Genomic DNA, 21,052 nt, shown 5'->3' on the forward strand with positions numbered 1-21,052 from the left:
CACATTATCAACAAATATACCATTCATTATCTAGTAGACACAAATGTGATTCGTCCTTTTCCTTCTAGTGTTTACGTAAGTAAAGAAGTCTTTGCTACTATCCCTTGAATTTTTAGCTAGAGACTTCTTATAATCTGCTTAGCTTGTCTAACCCTCTCTGACATGATTGCAGAGTAGTTTATAAACAATACAGGATTCTGTATCACCTCATAATTTACTGTTCAAGGTTTAGACCTAAATGGATGTCAGATGAACTACTGAGACACGTGGCAGAGAAGAAAAGAGCATGGGATGCATATAAATTATCAGGTGATACAGAAGCCAATGATAGATATAAATTAGTCTGTAATCAAGTCACAAAGGATGTTAGGCAAGCTAAGGTAGACCATGAGAAGTCTCTGGAAAAGAAAAACTGCAAAGACTTCTATTCTTATATTAACAGTATAGGGGAAGGGGATGAATCACATTGGGCCACTTGATGTATACATGTTAACTGCTGGTGACCTTGCCCAGGTTGCAGACAAATTGAAATAGGTATTTTGCATCTACATTCACACATGAAGAATTGTTTATCAATTCAAATCTAATGAAGAGCTAAATGACTGTGATAACTAAAAGGAAAGTGGAAGAGAAATTGTTGAGGATGGATATAAAAAAGGCACCTGGTGCAATGGAATCTATCCTAAAAGATTGCTGGACAAGCTGGAGCAATGTGATATTAAGGACAAGTTACTGCTATGGATAAAGGGATGGTTAAGTGGAAGAGGACAGAGAGTAGTTATCAATGGGTACTGCTCATCGTGGACTAATGGTATTAGTGGAGTTTCCCCTGGTTCAGTGCTGGTCCACTGTTGTTTTCAATATTTATTAATGATATTGATCAGGCTTAATGTCTAAGTTTGCAGATGATACAAAATGTTGGCAGGGTGGTTAACGACAGTCATTAGGTTGAGCTGCTGCAATAAGATCTAAGAAAATTGGGTTGATGGACTGAGAAATGGCAGTTGAAGTTTAACACTGACAAATGCAAGATACTACATATGGTAGCAGTAACCCCAAAGTGTGTGATACTACACTCAGGGTAGTGGAGAATGAAAAATATCTAGGGGGCAATTGTACAGTCAGACATGAAATTCTGTTGACAGTGTAGACACCCAGGCAGGGCAGCTCATGGGGTATTGTCAATGATATACAGAAACTTTGCTAGCAGGGATAAGGAGGTGATTATCTCTTTGTATAAGGCCATGGTTCGGCCACATCTTGAGTACAGTCAGTCCTCATATAACACGTGTTTACACTACACGAATTCAATCATACAAGATTTATAAATAGGGGAACGATATCTTATATAACACGAACCAAATTCGCTTATGCACGATTTGCCTTTGTGTTTACAAGAAATGGCAATCGAACACGGAATCACCCCAACTGAACGCAACACGATAGGAATGAAGAGAAGATTCTGAAAATGTATTTATGTTTTTTATATCAGTGAAGGGGAAACACATTTCACCATAACGTAAAAACCAACACAATTCCAGCTATCGGTATAATCGCAAATGCAATTAGATCGAGTTTACTACCAGTTTATAACAGATTCCACTAACAGAAACGCAACTGGAAATTGTTTTTATTGTTTTATGGCAGTAACCCCTAAAAATGTGCTTTAGTAAAATGTGAGGTGTTAACAGTGTATCTCTGCCTTTACGGTGTTGTTTATTCAGTTGCTACACGCGCACAGCTTTTATGTGTATCAAGCGTGCCTCCTCGTTTTGTAATTGTGCTTTATTCCCTAAAAATGAGTAAAATACTTAAAAGGTGTGAAAAGGAAACATCCTGGTGAAGACACTGCAGATTCAGAGAGGAAAAGAAAAGCAATATCGATAAACAGAGGCAGACTGGGTCAAAAATTCTTACCGGGGAAAATTTATAGTGGCCTCATACTATGGTTTATGGCCAAAATCACACCGGCCTCCGGCCCACCGGGGTTTCCCTGGTAAGGCTTATGGCCAGTCCGCCTCTGCCGATAGAAAAAAAATATGAAATTGTGAAACGCTTTGAGTGAAATGAAAAACCATGTGATGATATTGCATGTGCTACAGGCATAAATGAGGCAACGCCGAGAAATTACAGAATGCAGAGAAAATAAAAACAACTTTCATAGCAGGAACAACTCAAAGTGTAATTAAAATCTATTAGATTAAGACACAAAGAATTGGAAGAGATGCAACGGCTGTCATTGTTTGGATAGAAAATCAAACAAACGATAGAAGCAAAAGCATTAGCAATATTTTATTACGTAATAGTCGTAATAAAATACTTACATATTTTATTACTATAATTTATTGTGTTTGGTAATGTTTTGGTTACAAATGTGTGTTCAATCTTGGGTGGTCGGCACCTAACCCTATTTTTCCCATAGGGCCTGTTGTTTATATTGCACAATTTTGCATTGCACAAGGGTTTCTAGGAACACAACTATCGTGCTATACGAGGACTGACTGTACTGTATACAGGTCTGGAGGCCCACTTTAGGAAGGATGAATATCCATTGGAATGGGTGCAGAAAAGGGCAACCAGATTGGTGAAGGGAACAAAAAGATGCTCTTATCTAGAAAGGCTTTAGTTATACAAATTGCGTCTAAAGACCAAGCACCTGAAGGGAGATCTGACTGGGGTGTTTAAAGCCTTGAATGGACAGAGGAATGTTAATGGTATTCTTCCACTTGCTAAGACTACACACATGAATGGGCATAAATTCAAGTTGAGGAAGGATGGTTGCAGGATAGATGTGTGGAAGTGGATGGGTTGAATAAATTCACAGGTGAACCAGAAAAATTCTTTAGGGGTATGGATGGGTGAATTCCCCCCCCCCCTTTGGCTGATGCTATATAAGCTTGATTTCTTGTAGCATTTGCCATTACTACCACTCCTACTATATGCATCCTATTATTTTTATTTTCTGCCACTAGTTTCATCAGTTACTATGATATCCATTTAGGTGTAAGTCTTGAAAAAGGATCTTTTAGTTGCTATAAAAACCTAGTAGCTTCTGTGGTTATTTCCATGAATATTTGCCATTTAGAATTTGCTATTGGTAAATTATGAAGGCATCTCCAGATTCAGGGGAGGTCCCAATTGACTGCAGATGTATCCCAAATCACAGATGGATCAAAATGAGACAAGTAATTACAGACTTGTCAGCTTACCTTCTGTTCTTGGAAAATTAATGGGATCACTGGTAAATAAGTAATTCAGGACCATGTAGCCAGGAATGCAGTTATACTTCAGTCAAAGCATGGATTTGCTAAGGGATCTTGTCTGATTGAGTAGTCTGTAATTACTCATGTCTCCTTCTGATCCCTCTTTGTGACTGAAATAACTTATGAAAGCATCTCTGGATTCAGAGGAAGTCCCTATGAATAGCAGATGTGCAAATGTATCCCCAATCACAATGAGGGATCAAAAGGAGACATGAGTAATTACAGACCTGCTAGCTTAAACTTGTTCCAGGAAAAATAATGGAGTCACTGGTTAAAGAAGCAATCCAGGACCATGTAGTTAGTCAGGAATGCAGTTATACTTCAGTCACAGTATGGATTCGTTAAGGGGCTTGTGTGACCGAACTCACTGAATACTATGATGCAGTAACAAAGAAACTGAATGCAAAAAACCGTTTTGATATCACATACTTGGATTTCAAGTACGTGGTATTTTTTTGACATTGCTACACATAAAAGACTTGTGTACAAATTGGAGCAGTATGGCCTTAAGGGCAACTTACTGCCATTAATGCCATACATAAAAGGATGTTTGAATGGGAGAAGACAGAATGTGGTTATTAATAGACACCACAATTCTTGGACTAATGTTATTAGTGGGTTCTCCAAGGTTTCAGTGCTGGGCCCGACACTGTTTTCTAAGTTTATTAATGGTGTTGATGAATGTATATCAGGCTTAATGTTAAAGTTTCCAGATGACACAAAGGTTGGCAGGATGGTTAATGACCGTAATCAAGGTAAGCTATTGCAATAAGATCTAGAAAAATTAGGCAGATGGGTTCAGGATATGGCAGTTGAATTTAATATTGACAAATGAAAGGTACTGCATATGGATAACAGTAATCTCAGATAAACATACCTACTGTGTGGTATTACACTCAGGGTAGTGGAAAACGAAAGAGACCTGGGGGTATTGCACAGTCAGATAAGAAGTTCTCTGAGCAGTGGAGACAGGCTGACAGGACATCACATGGTGTGTTGTCAATGATATACAGGAATTTTGCAAGCAGGGATAAGGAGGTGATTATTCCATTGTACAAGGCAGTGGTTAGGTCGCATCTTGAGTATGGCATATAGGTCTAGAGGCCTAATTTTAGGAAGGATCTAGAGCTGGAATAGGTACAGAGAAGGGCAACAAGATTGGTGAGGAGAACAAGAGGATGCTCTTACCAAGAAGGCTTCAGTTCTAAAAAAAATTAGTGTCTGCAGAGCAGGCACCTGCAAGGTGATATGATTAAGACATTTAATTCTTGGAATGAATCGAGCAAGCTTAATGCTCATGGCATTCTTCCTCTTCCACAGACTAAAGACATGAGTGGGCATAAATTCAAATTGAGGAAGGATAGTTGCAGGATAGATGTGCTCCTTGGTGCCCCTAGGCCAGTGCCTACTTAGCCTTACCCTAAAACCAGCCCTGAGTGAAGGTATCAAAAGATGTGATGTTCAGTTCAGTGATCACGTTTTTCTTCATGTTCTCAACATCCTGAAATCTTCTTTATACTTTGGCATGACCACCAGGTCAGTGGAGTTTACAATAAATCATCAATACAAATAAACATTAACCGAATTTAGCAGTCATGGGCTTGAACTGCGGTTCATTCGAAGAGCATGTGCGATTGCACCCTTGCAGCCGATCACTTGTCTAAGTCAGGCTTTTTCCTTTGGGAGCCGTTTTCACCTCAGAGAAATCTGCTGGTGTTCGATCGGGAGAATAGGGTGGATGGTTCATCTGTACAATGCCATGTTTCATCAGAAATGTCTTCCCAAAATGTGCAGAATGGGAAGGGGCACTGTCATGCAACAAAAACCAGCTGCCTTTTTCTTGAAATTGTGGCCTCACCTGGGAAATTGCTCTTCAATAGTCTTTAAAACACCACATGGAATGCAGCATCGACTCCTTCCACGTTTTGGGTACAAACTCCTTGTGAATCATACAGTTTATCGAAAAACAAGAAAAGCATCGTCTTGATCCTAGATTTCTGTAAACAAAACCTTTAGGCCTTGGTGATTATTTTGAAGTCCACTTCATGCTCTGATACTTTGTCGCTGAGTCATACTGAAACACCCAAAACCACTTCCAGTGACATTACAATCAAGGAAATTAGGATTGTCTTGACAAGTCTGTCTGAAGTCTTCACATTAGCATTAGTAGACCCCTTTTAATCAAGAAAGCAAGTTTACACAGCATCAGCCAAAAAAATAAAATAAAAACACTTCCCATTTCAGCCATGCATTCACTCCAAAAGTTCTTCCTTGAATTTATTAAAACTAGCAACTTCCACAACTACAGATGGAAGTTTTTTCTAGCAATCAATCACCCGCAGGCTAAAGGCAAATTTCCAAACATCTATTTTACAACTGTCTTTCCTCAATTTAAATTTATGCCGCCTTAAGGTTCATAATCTGAGCAAGAAGAATCCCATCAGCATTGAGCCTACTCAAACCATTCAAGGCCTTATACACCTCAATCAGATCACCTCTCAAGTGCCTAGTCTCCAGATTCTGCAATCTGCAGAACTTAAGCCTTTCTTGGTAAGAGCACCCCTTAGTTCCCCTCACCAATCTTGTTGCCTTTCTCTGTACTCATTCTAGCAATTCTACATCCTTCCTAAAATGAGGCTTCTAGACTTGAATGCAGTACTCAAGATGTGGCCTAACCATTGCCTTATACAAAAGGATCACCTCCTTATCCCTGCTAGCAAAATTCCTATATATCATTGACAAGACCGCTTGAGCTGTGAGCTGCTCTGGCAGCCTGTCTTCACTGCTCAGAAAACTTTATATCTGACTGCACAATTACCCAGAGTCTTTTTCATTCTCCACTGTCCTGAGTGTCCACATAGTTGGTACATTTCTCAGGGGTTACTAATACCAATATGCAGTACTTGGCATTTGTCAATGTTAAACTTCAGTTGCCAGTTCTCAGCCCATCTTTCCAACTTTTCTAGATTGTGTTGCAGTAACATACTGTCATTAACAACCCTGCCAACTTGGTATCACCTGCTAACTTCGACAGTAAGCCTGATAAATATTCATCAATATCGATAAATATAAAAAACAACAATGGCCACAACGTAGAACCCTGGGGCACTCCACTAATAATATTAGTCCATGAAGAGCAGTGTCCATTGATTACCACTCTCTGTCTTGTTGCACTCAACCATCCTTTTATCCATTGTAGCAATTGCCCTTAATGCCATATTGCTCCAATTTGTACCATCTCTAATTTCAAAAACTTTCCTGAAATACAAGTATATGATATCAAAATTATTTTTTGCATTCAGTTCTTTTGTGACTACATCATAGCATGTCCTAATCAAATTGGACAGACAAGATTTCCCTTTGACAATCCCATGCTGTGTTTGAAATTATTACTGCAGTCTTGTCCTAGATGATCCTGCAATGCTTCTTTAACCAGTGACTCCATTATTTTCCCCGAAACAGAAGTTAAACTAACAGGTCTGTAATTACTTGTGTCACCTTTTGAACCCCCTTTATGAATTGGGGACCCATTTGCACATTTCCAGTCAGTGGGGACCTCCCCTAAGTCCAAGGATTATCTCATAATTACGGCTAAAGGTTTGCTTACTTCCTTTTCTGCCTCCGTTAATATAACTGGATAGCTCCCATCCACCCCAGGTACCTTTCTTATGTTTAACTTCAACTATTTCTCCTCCAGTTTGCTCTCAGTTATAAAAAAAAAAAAAGAGCAGTGTCCTTTTTTTTTTTTTTTTTTTGAGTTTAATAAGCTTCTGTCCTCCACTTCCCTACAGAATTCCTGATGTGCGAATGGAGATGCAAAATACTCATTCCGTTTGTCAGCTATCTGAGCAGGATCATCATCAGTTGAAACCATTGACTTCAAATTGACCAATCTCATTCATCCACTTCCTTCTAGAGTTTACATAAGAAGTCTTTGCTGTTTCTCTTTGCATCCTTTGCCAAAGATTTCTCGTAATCTGCCTTCGCCTCCCTAACCTCCTCTGTGACTTGATTACAGACTAGTTATATCTACCATAGGCTTCTGTGTTGTCTGATAATTTATATGCATCCCATATATTTTTCTTCTCTGCCAAGAATTTCTTTAGTTCATCTGACATCCATTTACACTTAAATCTTGAACAGTATTTCTTAGTTAGTATGCAAAGCCTAGTAGCTTCCAAGATTACTTTCTTGAATGCTTCCCATTTAGAATTTGTTGTTGGTAACGTCATTAGTTGGTCCCATAGTATAGAATTTAAAAACTGTCTGATACCACCATGATCACATTTACAAAAGCAAAACCCCTTCCCTTTACCCCTGATGGTAGTTACATCTTTAAGTAAATTCATATGAGTACACTGTGATTACTGCCATCTAGTGGTACCTTTATCTGCAGATTCTTAATGCATGATTAATCAATGCTGATAATCAGATCAAGCTTATTACTCCCACTGGTTGACTCTTGCACATGCTGCTGTAGAAAATGGTCATCCAGTAAATCCACAAAAGTCTTGCTGGTGTGTGAGTGACCAACCCACAAGTTCCAGTCAATATCTGGAAAGTTAAAATCCCTAATTATAAGACATTCTGATTTACTGGCCCATTCTATTTCTCTGTACAGCTGTTTGCTGTACTCAGGGTCATTAGGCCTATAACTTACTCCTCCTCATTTTTGCTTTCCCAGTGCTTATATCAACCAAAATGACTCAACATGCACTGGCCACCCATGTCAACTGAATGCACTGCTATTGATTTTGTGTTTCCTAACTTACAGCATAAACCCTCCTGTCTTTCCTTTCTGTACTCCCCAAATTCAAATTCTGCTTTATCTTATATCCGTGTGGCACCATGTCTCTGATATACCAACAATATCTGCCTTTGATGGCTTGACCAGCACTTCAAATTCATCAAATTTATTTATTATACTCCTAGCATTGGTTTACGTGCAAGTATACATGCATCTGTAAATACACAGCCCATATAGTTACTTGTCCCATGATGACTCCCAGCAGTTCTAGAAATCCCTAGCACCTTGCTTCCCAAGCTGATGCTCATTCCAATAGAAGCAGTGTAAGAATCAATTTCACCTCTGCCCGTAGCTACTTTTAATCTTTTAGTTGGTGTACCCCTCCCCAAGCTAGCAGTATTCAGACACACCTAACACTGCCTCGATAGTATCAACAAATATTCTTGCAATGAGTAGGACATGATGATGTGCTGCTCATCCATGAGGCTGTGCAGCACAAATTTTGCAGGTCTTTCTTTTCCTTAAATCTTCATGCAGATTTGACTCAGTCATCATTACGAGGGTCAAATGATGAATACTTGCCACAATTTCTCAAAATTTTGCAACTCTGTCCTCATTTTGGGAGGTTAATGTATTATTACTTCTTTGGTAATTGCACACATTTCTGTTGCAGATTTTCCCTGTTTTAAAGCAAAATTTGATATTCATTTGTTGATCCACTGCAAAATCATGACACGGCACATCAATGCTCTAACAAAACTGGTTGGTTTTTACTTGCATCCTGTCAGCCTACTGGACAATCTCTTTACCACCATCTGTTGGAGGAAGTTTGAACTACAACATACCACTTCCATTTATTCTGAACTCATCAAACATGACCACAAAAGCACCAGTATACAAACTTTATAGCCACACCTCATATGAAAGGACAGTCTTTTATTACAGAGTGCTGAATCAACTTTTTTAATATCTTTGCTCTACTAGATTTTAGACTATTATCATAACAGTGGCATAATCAACAAAGTAGTCACTAGACAAAACCTAAATGAATTGCATGTGCTTTTAGTTTGATATGAAGAGAATACCCAATATCATAATTGTAGAACTGTCTTCCAAAACAGCTGAGAGCAAGCTATGTTCAAGTTGATGCATATGTGTGTTTAAAAATACGGTCTCCACAGATGGTTACTACCATCAATAGCATCTGAAAGTGGTATATTTTTCAAAGTCATTAATTTCACTAAAAATGTTTCCTGTTTTTGTTCTTTGTATCGAAATTTTATTTGCTATTTCACTATGCGGAAATATATTTCTGAACAATGTGCCTGTATGATTAGATGATTAGTACAAACCAGGGGAGGATTATGTTCCATGATGAATCATGCAAATAAACAGTCAGTATGTATTACACTATCATCTTCAGTTTGAATGCTATACCTATTTTCGAATTTCTTTCTACACATATTGCATATTGTTTTGAAGTTTATGATTGCATTGGTCTTCCTACCACTATATCAGCATAGTGTCATGAAAAACAACGTGCAGGGGAAGAGCACTGTATGTAGATATGAAAAATCAACATCTACTTATAGTACACAAAGCAAATTTTACCCTTTCTAGATTTTATAATAGATGGAAAATCTAGTACAGTGTTTGTTTGTTATTTGGTTTTTAGGAGCATTAGCAACTAAGGCCATATTGCTCCGGGGATATGCGGTGGTCATTCCCTGACCTTTCCGCATTCTCTGTATTTGGTGGTCACAGGCTCGAACCCCGGTCTAGTACAGTGTGTTTCTTTCCACCTTACTGATGAACATAGATCAAATTTAGCCTTGCACCACACATACAAATAAATTCAGTTTAACAGGACAGTAATTAATATTTAAATTTTGCTTTAGTCTATGGAATGAATATTTAGGGGCATAACAGAAAATTAGGCCAAAATATGCCTATTCATATATCACGAAATCTAAGTAATGGTCTAGTCTCATTTAGCATTAGAAGAGTTCATACTTGTTTAAGGTAAGTAAACAGCTCATCAAGATTTGCATTGTTTCCAATGTGAGAAAGCAACAAGTATTCTTGCAGTTGTGACAGAGCAGAGAGTAGTTTCCCTAATATGGGAATAGTACATACAATCAAAGAGAATGTGTGTGACTGCTAGTGTTGATGATTAATGCATGCCTAGAGAAGGCACATTCCCCATGAGAATAAACAGTTGGGTTTCTAACCCAAATGTTTCCTGTCATGCTAGTACTACTTCTTCCAGTCTGTTTTGCTCAAATTCCATACCTGTCGTTAATGTTTCATCCGGAGTAAAAAAGTTGTTTACCTGTGACTTCCAAATTTTTAGCTACTGAGCTGTCAAGGCCCTTTTTATATGTATCAAAAAAATCAATATACAGCACTTTGTAAGTTGCAGGTGCTGTAGTGTTTGGTTGTTTGTTTAATCTCTATTCTCATTACTTGTGATGCCAGAATTGCCTGGAATTCTGAAAATACTCACTAAATGATTGTTATATCATATGTGATTTAAAAAGGAATCAGATTTATTTTATTATGGGATGTCAGGTTGAAAATTTATCAGCCATTGGAGGCACTGCACTCATGAATCGGTATAAGTTAAAGTACTAGTGTTGTAGTGCATGTTGTTATCTAAAGCTATTTAATTGTGTACAGTCATATCACAGCAATTATATTACACCTACCAGGTATATATGGTATTACTGCTGCATTCAACAGATGGTAATGTAGAGACTGCAAAAGAAATGCTGCTGAAGCACCCATGGCAGAGTTTTTGAACTCTCAGTATATGTTAGACATTTCTTAGCATTGTTAAGAGTGAAGCTCTCATGCACTTGTTTCATGTTGCAATTTGTATGAGTTATTTCCTCAGTGTCAAAAACAGGTATCACAGGGAGTGGAACTTGCAGACCAAGGTGGTCTACTATACTCGATGGTATAGCAATCTCTTGAAGAGTTGTGTTAAAGTGGAAATTCCAGCGTGCAAAACCTTATAGTCTAATACCAGTGGGTCTATTTGGAATGGGATCGCTGTTACAGAGGGCATTGATGTCTGGCTGTATACTTCAGGAACTGTACCTTCCTTTTAAAGCACGAGGAGGCATTGTCGAGGTCACATTATGTCAAGGATCTGGGTATATTTTTACCATGTATATGCGATATCCAAAAATTTCATTACATCATACAGCTTGTCTCCCCACTTTTTCTTACTATTCAATACACCATGAATTGTCAAACTAATAGAGTAAGCTTATCTGCAAAACGATCTAAACCTCCCAAACACTTCCTATTTCATTTCACAAATATACACGGTCTCAATTCTAATCTCAATTCTAATCTCAACGATGTCCATTTCAAATTGCAGTCTGCCAAACCTCATGTACTTTTTCTGACAGAATCTCAGTTATTGGTTGATTCAACTACTGCTCATCTCAGTTGCCCAAATTATTCGCTTTATGATTCCTTTCGCCTCAAAGGTGGTACTGGTGCATATGTCCGTTCCGATATTCCCTGTCAGAGACTTGGTAATTTGGAATCTCCTCTTTTCAATCTTCTCTGGCTTAAAATCTCTCTACCTCATTCTGTCAAATTCATCTGTTGTCTCTACTGTTCTCCCAACTGTTTTGCAACTTGACTTTCTCCATTCCAACTTTCCTGACAGTGAGGTAATTTTCCTTGATGATTTTAATGTTCACAACTCCAGCTGTCTTCCATTTTCTAGTCACACCGACCCAGATGGTCGAAATGCTGAGGCTTTTGCAATTACTAACGACCTTGCATAGATTGCTCATTTACCTACAAGAATATCGGACAATCCTAGCCATACAGTCAACACACTTGAACTTTTTCTCACACACACTTCTAAGTACACGGTTTAATGAATGGTCCTTTAGGCACCTCAGATCACAACTTGCTGATTGTCTCTTCTCCAATGGAGCCTTTATCTCATGGCTATTCCCAACCTCATGTTGGTTGGCATTACAAGAATGCAAAATGGAATGATCTGCGAGATTTCTTTTCTTCTTTTCCTTGGTTGGATTACTGTTTCAAACTTCTGATGTTAACGTTTGGTCAGATTGTGTCAGTGAAATTATTCTTGCAGGAATGGAATCCTTTATCCCACACTCCACTTTAAATTCCCGTCCTTTATCTAAACCTTGGTTTTCCAATAAATGTGCTAAGGCTATTCAAGAGAAGAATGTTGCAGATCATAATTGGCTTGATTCCAATTCTTCAGTGCCATTTTCTGCCTACACCAAAGCTCGCAACAATTGTAAAGCAGTTATTAATCAGTCCAAACTAGATTTTGAACAGGCTAAGTAAGAGTAGAAAACTTGCTTCTTGCCCTAATGGTAGCCGAGCATTCTAGTCTCTTGCCAAAACTACTGGCCACAACTTTTGCCCACCTCTGTCAAAACTAAATGGTTCTGTTGTCACTTCAGCCAAGGATTGTTTGTTATTTGGTTTTTAGGAGCATTAGCAACTAAGGCCCTATTGCTCCGGGGATATGCGGTGGTCATTCTCTGACCTTTCCGCATCCTCCATATTTGGTGGTCACAGGCTCGAACCCCGGTCTAATCAAGAAGCGTCTGCTATGCACTGCTGCTCCTTCCCACCTGGCTACGGAGGCGCCCTTCAGCCAAGGATAAAGCTGACCTGCTAGCATCCTATTTTCTTTCAACCCATGTATTAATGATCTTGGTAAAACACCTCCCACCATTCACAACAAGCTCCATTCAATGCTGCCTGTGGTCTTCCATCAAAACGATGTCAGAAGGATTTTGACGAATCTTGATGCTAAGAAAGCTCCAGGTCCTGATGGTATTTCTCCACTTGTTCTCAAAACCTGTGCTCCTGAACTTACTCCTGTTCTTTGTCGCCTTTTGGCACTTTCTTATTCCAAAGATGTTTTTCTTTCTGCTTAGAAATTTGCTCATAATGAAGAAATTTCTAAATAATGAAGAAATCAATTAACTGCCAACTCTTAAACTACCTAGAAACCTTCCGCCTGAATAACGATCGCCAGTATGGATTCAGTCAGTGTCGATTCATTGGTGATATTTTGGCTTATGGTACCCATTTATGGACAAATTCAATGGAGAAGTTCGGTGCAACACAAGCAGTTGCTCTTGACATCTCAAAGGCTTTTGATCGTGTTTGGCATAAAGGTCTTCTAAACAAGCTTCCATCTTATGGTTTGCCAACTGTCTTTTGTAACTGATGATCCAGTTTTCTCTCTGATTGCTCACTGAGGGTGATGGTAGATGGCTCTCTCTCTTCAAACTTCTCCACTAATGTTGGTTTCCCCCACTCTTTTCCTCTTGTATATTAATGACCTTCTTCCATTGACTGGAAATCCTATCCATAGTTTTGCCAATGATAGCACATTGCATTCCACTTTCCAGTTTGACAAACCTTGCCTTGCTCAATCAGCTTCAACTTCTCGAATATCTGCTACCAATTCCTTAAATGCCAATCTCCAGTTAATTCTCCAGTGGGGCAAAGACAACTTGGTTGATTTTAATTCATTCTAAAACTTAGTCTTGTCTAATTTCTCGCAAAAAGGATTCTTCTGCTCCTATACTTACCTTTGGTGACACTCCAATTTCTAGGCAAGTTGATATATCTCTTTTGGGGATTACCCTGACTTCTAATCTCTCTTAGCACAAGCACATTACAAATATTGCTTACTTTGCATCTAAAAAACTTGGTTTTCTCTTTCGCTCTTGGGATTACTTTTCTTTCAAACAGCTGTTCACTCTGTACAAATACAAATCTGCCCTACCATGGAATACTGTTCCTATATCTGGGGTGGTGCCCCCAAAACCTCTCTCAGGCTTCTAGATTCCATTCAGAAGAGGGCAGTTAGGTTAATTAACGACTCATTAGCATTAGCAGAGGCATTTGATGCAAGAAAGCAAGCTTATGCAGCATCAGCCAAAAAAAAACCCACTTCCACTTCACCCCTCTGTTCGTTCAAAATACCTGTCCAGCTGAGCCTTAAACTTATTTAGGCTATCAACCTCCACCACAAGGGATGGTTTGTTTGTTATTTGGTTTTTAGGAGCATTAGCAACTAAGGCCATATTGCTCCGGGATATGCGGTGGTCATTCCCTGACCTTTCCGCATCTTCCGTATTTGGTGGTGACGGGCTCGAACCCCGGTCTAATCAAGAAGCGTGTGCGATGCACTGTTGCTCCTTCCCACCTGGCTACGGAGGCGCCACAAGGGATGGAAGACTGTTCCACCAACCAACCACCCGCTGGCTAAAGGCAAATTTCCGCACATCTATCCTACATCTGTCTTTCCTCAATTTGAATTTATGCCCTCTCAGGTGATTTTTCTGAGCTAGAGGAAGAATCCCATCAGCATTGAGCATGCTTAAACCATTCAAGGCTTTATACACCTCTATCAGATCACCTCGCTGGTGCCTAGTCTCCAGACACTGTAATTTGCAAAACTTAAGCCTTTCTTCGTAAGAGCACCCCTTTGTTCCATTCACTAATCTTGTTGCCCTTCTTTGTACTCGTTCCAGCAGCTCTACATCCTTCTTGAAATGAGGCCTCCAGACCTGTATACAGTACTCTAGGTGTGGCCTGACCATCGCCTTATACAATGGAATAATCACCTCCTTATCCCTGCTGGAAAAATTCCTGTATATCATTGACAGTACTCCATGAGCTACTCTTGCAGCCCGTCTGCACTGCTCAGAGAACTTCATATCTGCCTGCACAACCACCCCCAAGTCCCTTTCATTCTCTACCACTGTCAGTGTAGTACCACAGAGTTGATACGTTGCTCTGGGGTTGCTGTTTCCCATGTGTAGTACTTTACATTTGTCAATGTTAAACTTCATTTGCCACCTCTCAGCCCATCTGCTCAACCTTTCCAGATCCTGTTGCAGCAGCATAGTGTCAGTAGTGTCCTTGACAACCCTGCCAACCTTTGTATCGTCTGCAAACTTGGACATTAAGCCCGATATACCATCATCAATATCAAACAATATCATCATCAATATCATCTCAAACAGAGTCTCTCCACTCGCCGTCTCATAGATGTACTGTTTCTGCTGCATGCCTTTTCTACAGATACTTCCATGGGCACTGTTCTTCTGAATTGGCTTCTATAATTCCCACTATCTCTCTTTCAAATCAGTCTCACCACTAAGTACTATAGGTTCTAACACCTCTCATGTTTGGGATTTTCATTAAAAAAAACGTAGAAAACGTAAAAAAAAAAAAAAGAACAATAAAATTTCATGCAGAAATTTGCAATTTTTTAACTCTGAATTTAATAGCAAAGGTAGTTTTACAAATTTTTAGTGTGTAATAAGGAGAAAACCTGTTAGAAAGCTAGCAGAATGGGTTAAAAAAAAAATCTCCATTATAGATCTGGAAGGTTGGCAGCTGCATACAAAAGAGAAAAATAAATTAAGGATTATGTGTTTCTGTAAGGATAATGTTTTACAAACAATACCAAGAGCAGATCCATCATCTTGCCTTGGGCAAGTCAGTAATATCACTGACTTCTTGAAAATGCCATTGCTATATTACACAAAAAAATTTATTGCTATTGAATTTCACATTAATACGAGAGAGGGAGGAAGATTATTCAATGATTTCCACAAACGTCACATCACAATACTTTTTGATTCCATCCCATTTGATGTGGTATTATTTTCAGAGTCTCACTTTTTTTTTTCTTTTTTTTTATTATTATTATATTTTTTTTAAATTTAAATATCCTTTCGTCATTATTCCAACTGAAGGCAAACTCTGGTCCCCATTCTTCCCTTTATACTCCTAAAAAATGAATACAGATGATTTACACAGATTAACCAGGTTACATTTTTTTTTTTTTTTTTTTTTTTTTGCATTATTACATTGTAAATATTACTAAACTAATTAAGGAAAAATTATTTAAAAACAAAATACCTATAGCATTAAGTTATTAAAATTAAAAAAAAAAAAACTTACCCTTAAAATATTTTCTAATATTGAGTTGACATCTGACATCTATATATAGAAATAAAATGAATATACATATATATATACACATACATACATGCATGCACACACACAAGTAGGTATATAAGTATTCATATTTAAATATACTAATTATAATGTGTGAGTGTACGCGCAAAATTTGTCAATATCATTATCATTCATTATTATTATTAGCCGTATGGTGCAGGGAAGCCTGTGGCTTATGATGCACCAGCAAAAAAAAAAAAATTTGAGTTACCCTGGGGGAGAGAGAGAGAGAAGCAGAAGGAAATCACCAAGAAAGAGAAGAATGACACTATCCAGCTGAGGACCCTGGGTGTGCCAAGCCCATACTAACCAGATGTGAGCCCCTGGGGTTAAATATATCATATGTTTTGTAATAGCATTACCTTATTGCACTATCCATCTCTAGTAAACTCTCTTACATGATCTCACGTGCAATACACGATTGCATTACCCTAGCAGCAGTATAAATACAGTGCACACGCCATGAGCCCAATATTCTGTGCTATTGCAATGGCTAAGTTTTCACAGTTAATGCCACATAAGGAAAGTGCTGCTGCTGTGTTGAATGCAGAGGGACATTCTATGCATGAAAGAGCTAAAAGGATTCACTGTAATCAGTCAACAATGGCACGTTTATTATGAAAGTTATCAGAAACTGGCAGTCTAAACAGAAAGAAAGGAAGTGGACATCTACAAATATCTTCTGCAATACAGGACAGATCTCTGGTCTGTCTGTGTCGAACAAAAAATCCTCATCGGCAGATCACCAAACAGCATGGGAAGAGCACATAGGAGAAAAGGCAGTGCTGCTATATTATGTAGATGCCTTTTCTCATCAGGATTAGCAGCAAGTCATCCAAGAATTATAAAAAAAAAAAAAAAAAAAAAAAAAAAACACCTCAATTCTGAATTTAAAAAAATGAAAACCCAGCAGCTAAAGTGGACAAAACAGCAACCTAATTGGGCTGATAATCAGTGGAAATGTATTATTTTCTCTGATGAATCGAAATTCAACTTTCACAATTCAGACTGCCAACAGACTGTTAGACAAAGAAGAGAAGAATTTCATCCTGATTGTGTATTGTCTCCAGGGCAAACCATCTGCATCTCAAATGATATGGAGCCATATTTCACATAAAGGAGTTGGTCATCTTGAATTTGTGAAAGGTACAGTGAATGCTAAGGTGTACAAGGACATTCTTGAGACAAAATTACTTCCCACAATTAGAGAACACTGTGGGGGATGTTGTCAACTGCATTTTTCAGGATGAATCTGCTTCATGTCATAGAACCAAAACCTAAGTACTACTTCATAAAATTAGCAAAAGTTTTAAACTTATGAAATGCCGCACTATTTGCTTAAATAGACATGTTATTTCACCATATTTTCTGTCCAAGGGCGAAAAAATGGTTGAAAGATAAATCAATTTGAACAATAAACATGGCTCGAGAACAGTCCAGAGACCTCAATCCAATTGAAAATTGTTGAAATGAAGGGTATTTAAGTAGTGAAAAAGAAACCAAAACCACTTAAAGAGCTGCAGGAGACATTTATCCATGTTTGGTACCATGAGATTTCCCAGGAATACATTCAGAACCTTATCCAATTGATGCCATGATGGTGTGCAGCAGGCATCAAAGAAAGGGGTGGGCCAACAAAATATTAGTATGCATTTTGTTGTTTTTTGGTTATATAGCTGCCTGTCATCTTTGTATGAGCAAAGTAATGGGGAGGGGGAGGAAATCACTGCTTTTATAGAATTTTTGTTATTATATGAACCACAAGTAACATCTTGTTATTTTGAAGAAAGGTACTTATTTCATCATATTGTTATCCAAGGCATGAAAATAATTTTCTGCAATTAATAGTTTCATACGTCTGTTGTTATTACTTATGTTCTTTCAGCTAATTCTAAAAGATTAGCTGCCAGCATAAGGACAAACAGTCTGAAAAATGAAGTGAAAAAATTTTTTTGAGCACCACTGTATATACAGCAGACTCCCAATTAACCAGCTCCCTATGGGACTGGATAACAAATGGCCGGTTAATCCGAAAACACATGCAAAATACCATTTACAGATTGTAAATTAAATTAAAAAATATATACTGCATACAGTATGTTGTATATAAATGTTTATTAAAAATTTACTTAGATAAAAAAAAATTGGTAATCTTCATTTGTCTTTTTGATTTAAATTAGTTTTTTGAAGCAAAATCATGCCACTTTTTCATAAGAATTATATCAATAGCAGATGAATTATTTTGCTGTTCAATACATCTTATCACAGTTCTAAGCAATTTCTTTCCTTCCGAATGACTTATTCTTTTGTCATTTTTATTGCTGCCCAACTTCTGGATTCTCTGGTTCTTCATCTTCTGCCATTTCTACTTGACTAACTGCTTCGATAATTTAATCGTCTGTTAACATTTCATTCTCTAGAATGTTATTGCCTACAAGCCATTTATCAATGTCTCTTTCTTCCAGGTCTTTGAAGTCTAATAATTGTTTCAAATCATTAAGCAGAGCAATGTTGTCGTGGTCTGTCAGCGCACGGCTCTTTGTCCAGATTGCAGTTTGCAGTTACTTTTTTGACATCTTCATAGTGCACTTGTCTGAGAGCAATTTTTCGATTTTAGTTGTACCGAAGTCTAGAAGGGATTTCCGTTTCTCCACCAATCATTCACTGTACTTTTTTCTGACACCCAGTTCGTTACATATCCGTTTTACAGGTTCTCCATCATCATCAATACGTTCCAATGCTTTTAGTTTTGTTTTAATAGTTAACACATTCTGTTTACCTTTGTTCAAGCCTATCATTTCAAGTTAATGTAATTTAAAAAACAAAACTTATTGACAAAAATATATACACACGGAGTGACTGCAATCCAAACGGCACAGATAGCAAAGACTAACTGAAGTGAAAAAAGTTATAGGATCATTACAGTGCACTGTATATACACTATATACAGTGCACTATATATTGTGAATGATGTTACTGTCCTGAATAAGGTAAATGTTGGAAGTGATCACAGAATGGTAAGATGTACACTTTGATGTAGATGTAGGAAAGGAAAGGAAAGAGTAAATAATACAAAAGGTCTTTGAGATAACAGAAGAGGAGAAAAAGCAGTATGTACTGGAACTTAAGAACAAGTTTGAGCTTCTGCAGACTGCTCAGGACCAAGATATCGACGAGGAATATTACAACGTTCTGAAAGTGATAAAGCCCAAGAAACCTATAGGGAAAAAGAAATCCAAAGAAGAAAAAATTAGTCAAGAAACACTTGTCATGATGAACCGAAGACGACAAATGAAAAGCAAGAAAAACACTGATAGGGAGAAAATTGCGTATACTGAGTTATGCAAAGCCATTAGAAAGAGACTCAGAGAGGACATAAGAAGATTTAACACAAGAAAAGTAGAACAAGCATTAAGGGAAAACAAAGGATTTAAATCAGCAGCCATGAGCAGTAATACAGAAAGACAAATGATACTGAAACTGAAGAATAGCGATGGTGTACTTATAAACAGCAGAGAAGACATAATTCAAAGAGCAGAAGACTACTATAGAGAATTATACAAGGAGCAGGGGAATGATGCCAGCAGTGGGGAAGATGGATTGCAAAGTAGCAACACATACAACATACCCGATATTCTTCCTGATGAGGTAGAACATGCATTGAAGAAAATGAAGAATCAGAAAGCCCCGGGGAAAGATGAAGTTACTGTAGAGTTGTTAAAATTGGGAAGAAGAGACATAACACAAAAACTGGCAAAGCTCTTCACAAAGTGCATTAGAAAAGGTGTGACGCCTAAGCAGTGGAATAATGCAATCATAGTTTTGCTGCATAAGAAAGGAGATAAATCAGAAATTGGAAATTATAGACCAATTAGCTTGTTATCCCACATCTACAAGTTGTTCACAAGGGTCATTACTAACAGATTTGAAAGAATACTTGATGAGAATCAATCAACCAAAAGAGCAAGCTGGCTTTAGGACAGGATTCTCAACTATGGATCACCTTCACGTAATATCACAGCTAATGGAGGAAGCAAATGAATATAAAACACCATTATGCCTGGCATTTGACTCCATACAGCATAAGGCAATGTTTCGGGCACTGCAAAGACAGGGCACAGATACCCCATATATTATGATTTTCAAGAAAATATATGAGAGCGCTACCTCCTTTATTAGACTAGACAAAGACAGTAGGAAATTTAAAATTGAGAAAGGAGTTCGACAAGGAGACACAATATCTCCGAAGCTGTTTACTGCTGCCCTTGAGGAAGCTTTCAGAAGATTAGACTGGTCTCAGAAAGGAGTCAATGTGAACGGAGAGTACCTAAACCATTTACGATTTGCAGATGACATTGTGGTCATAAGCCACGATCCCAAATAATTAGAGGAAAATCTTAATCAGTTATGCAGAGTTAGTAAGGATTTTGGACTAAAGATGAATATGGCTAAAACAAAAGTAATGATGAACAAGCATGCCACAGAAAGGGAAATAATGATTGAAGGAACAGTAATTGAAAAGGTGGAGTCATATACTTATCTGGGACAAGTTATTAGCTGTAATAATGATAAATGGCTGGAAGTCAAGAGAAGAATAAATTTTGGATGGATAGCATTCAGGAAATATAGTCATATACTGAAGTGCAATATCCCAGTTTGTCTGAAACATAAAATAATGAACCAATGTATATTCCCCACCATGACTTATAGAAGTGAAACTTGGGCACTCACAAATGGAAGAGAAGCTGAGAACTACACAGCGAAGAATGGAACGAATTATATTGGGAATCAGACTGTTAGATAAGAAGAGAAACACATGGATTAGGCAGCAAATTCAAGTAAAGGACATTCTTATCAAAACTAAAGAACTAAAATGGTCTTGGGCAGGACACATAGCTCGAAGACATGATGACAGATGGACTAAGAAAATAACAGAATGGTATCCAAGAGGAGCTAGAAGAAAACGTGGAAGACAAAGATGGAG

At 37.9% G+C, this 21,052-nt stretch overlaps 1 protein-coding gene across 2 annotated transcripts in view; it reads right to left on the reverse strand.

The window, feature by feature from the left end:
* LOC150082063 (uncharacterized) overlaps positions 1-21,052 on the reverse strand; it is a 562,503-nt gene that overhangs the window by 328,136 nt on the left and 213,315 nt on the right. For both annotated transcript variants that reach the window (XM_090379088.1, XM_090379087.1), the window contains exon 5: positions 16,012-16,050. In XM_090379088.1, the coding sequence (XP_090235214.1) occupies positions 16,012-16,050 (39 nt within the window). The remainder of the gene's footprint in view (positions 1-16,011; positions 16,051-21,052) is intronic.

Source organism: Mastigoproctus giganteus, chromosome 8 (genome assembly GCF_048544385.1).
Source record: "Mastigoproctus giganteus isolate SK-2022 chromosome 8, ASM4854438v1, whole genome shotgun sequence".
NCBI lineage: Eukaryota > Metazoa > Arthropoda > Arachnida > Uropygi > Thelyphonidae > Mastigoproctus > Mastigoproctus giganteus.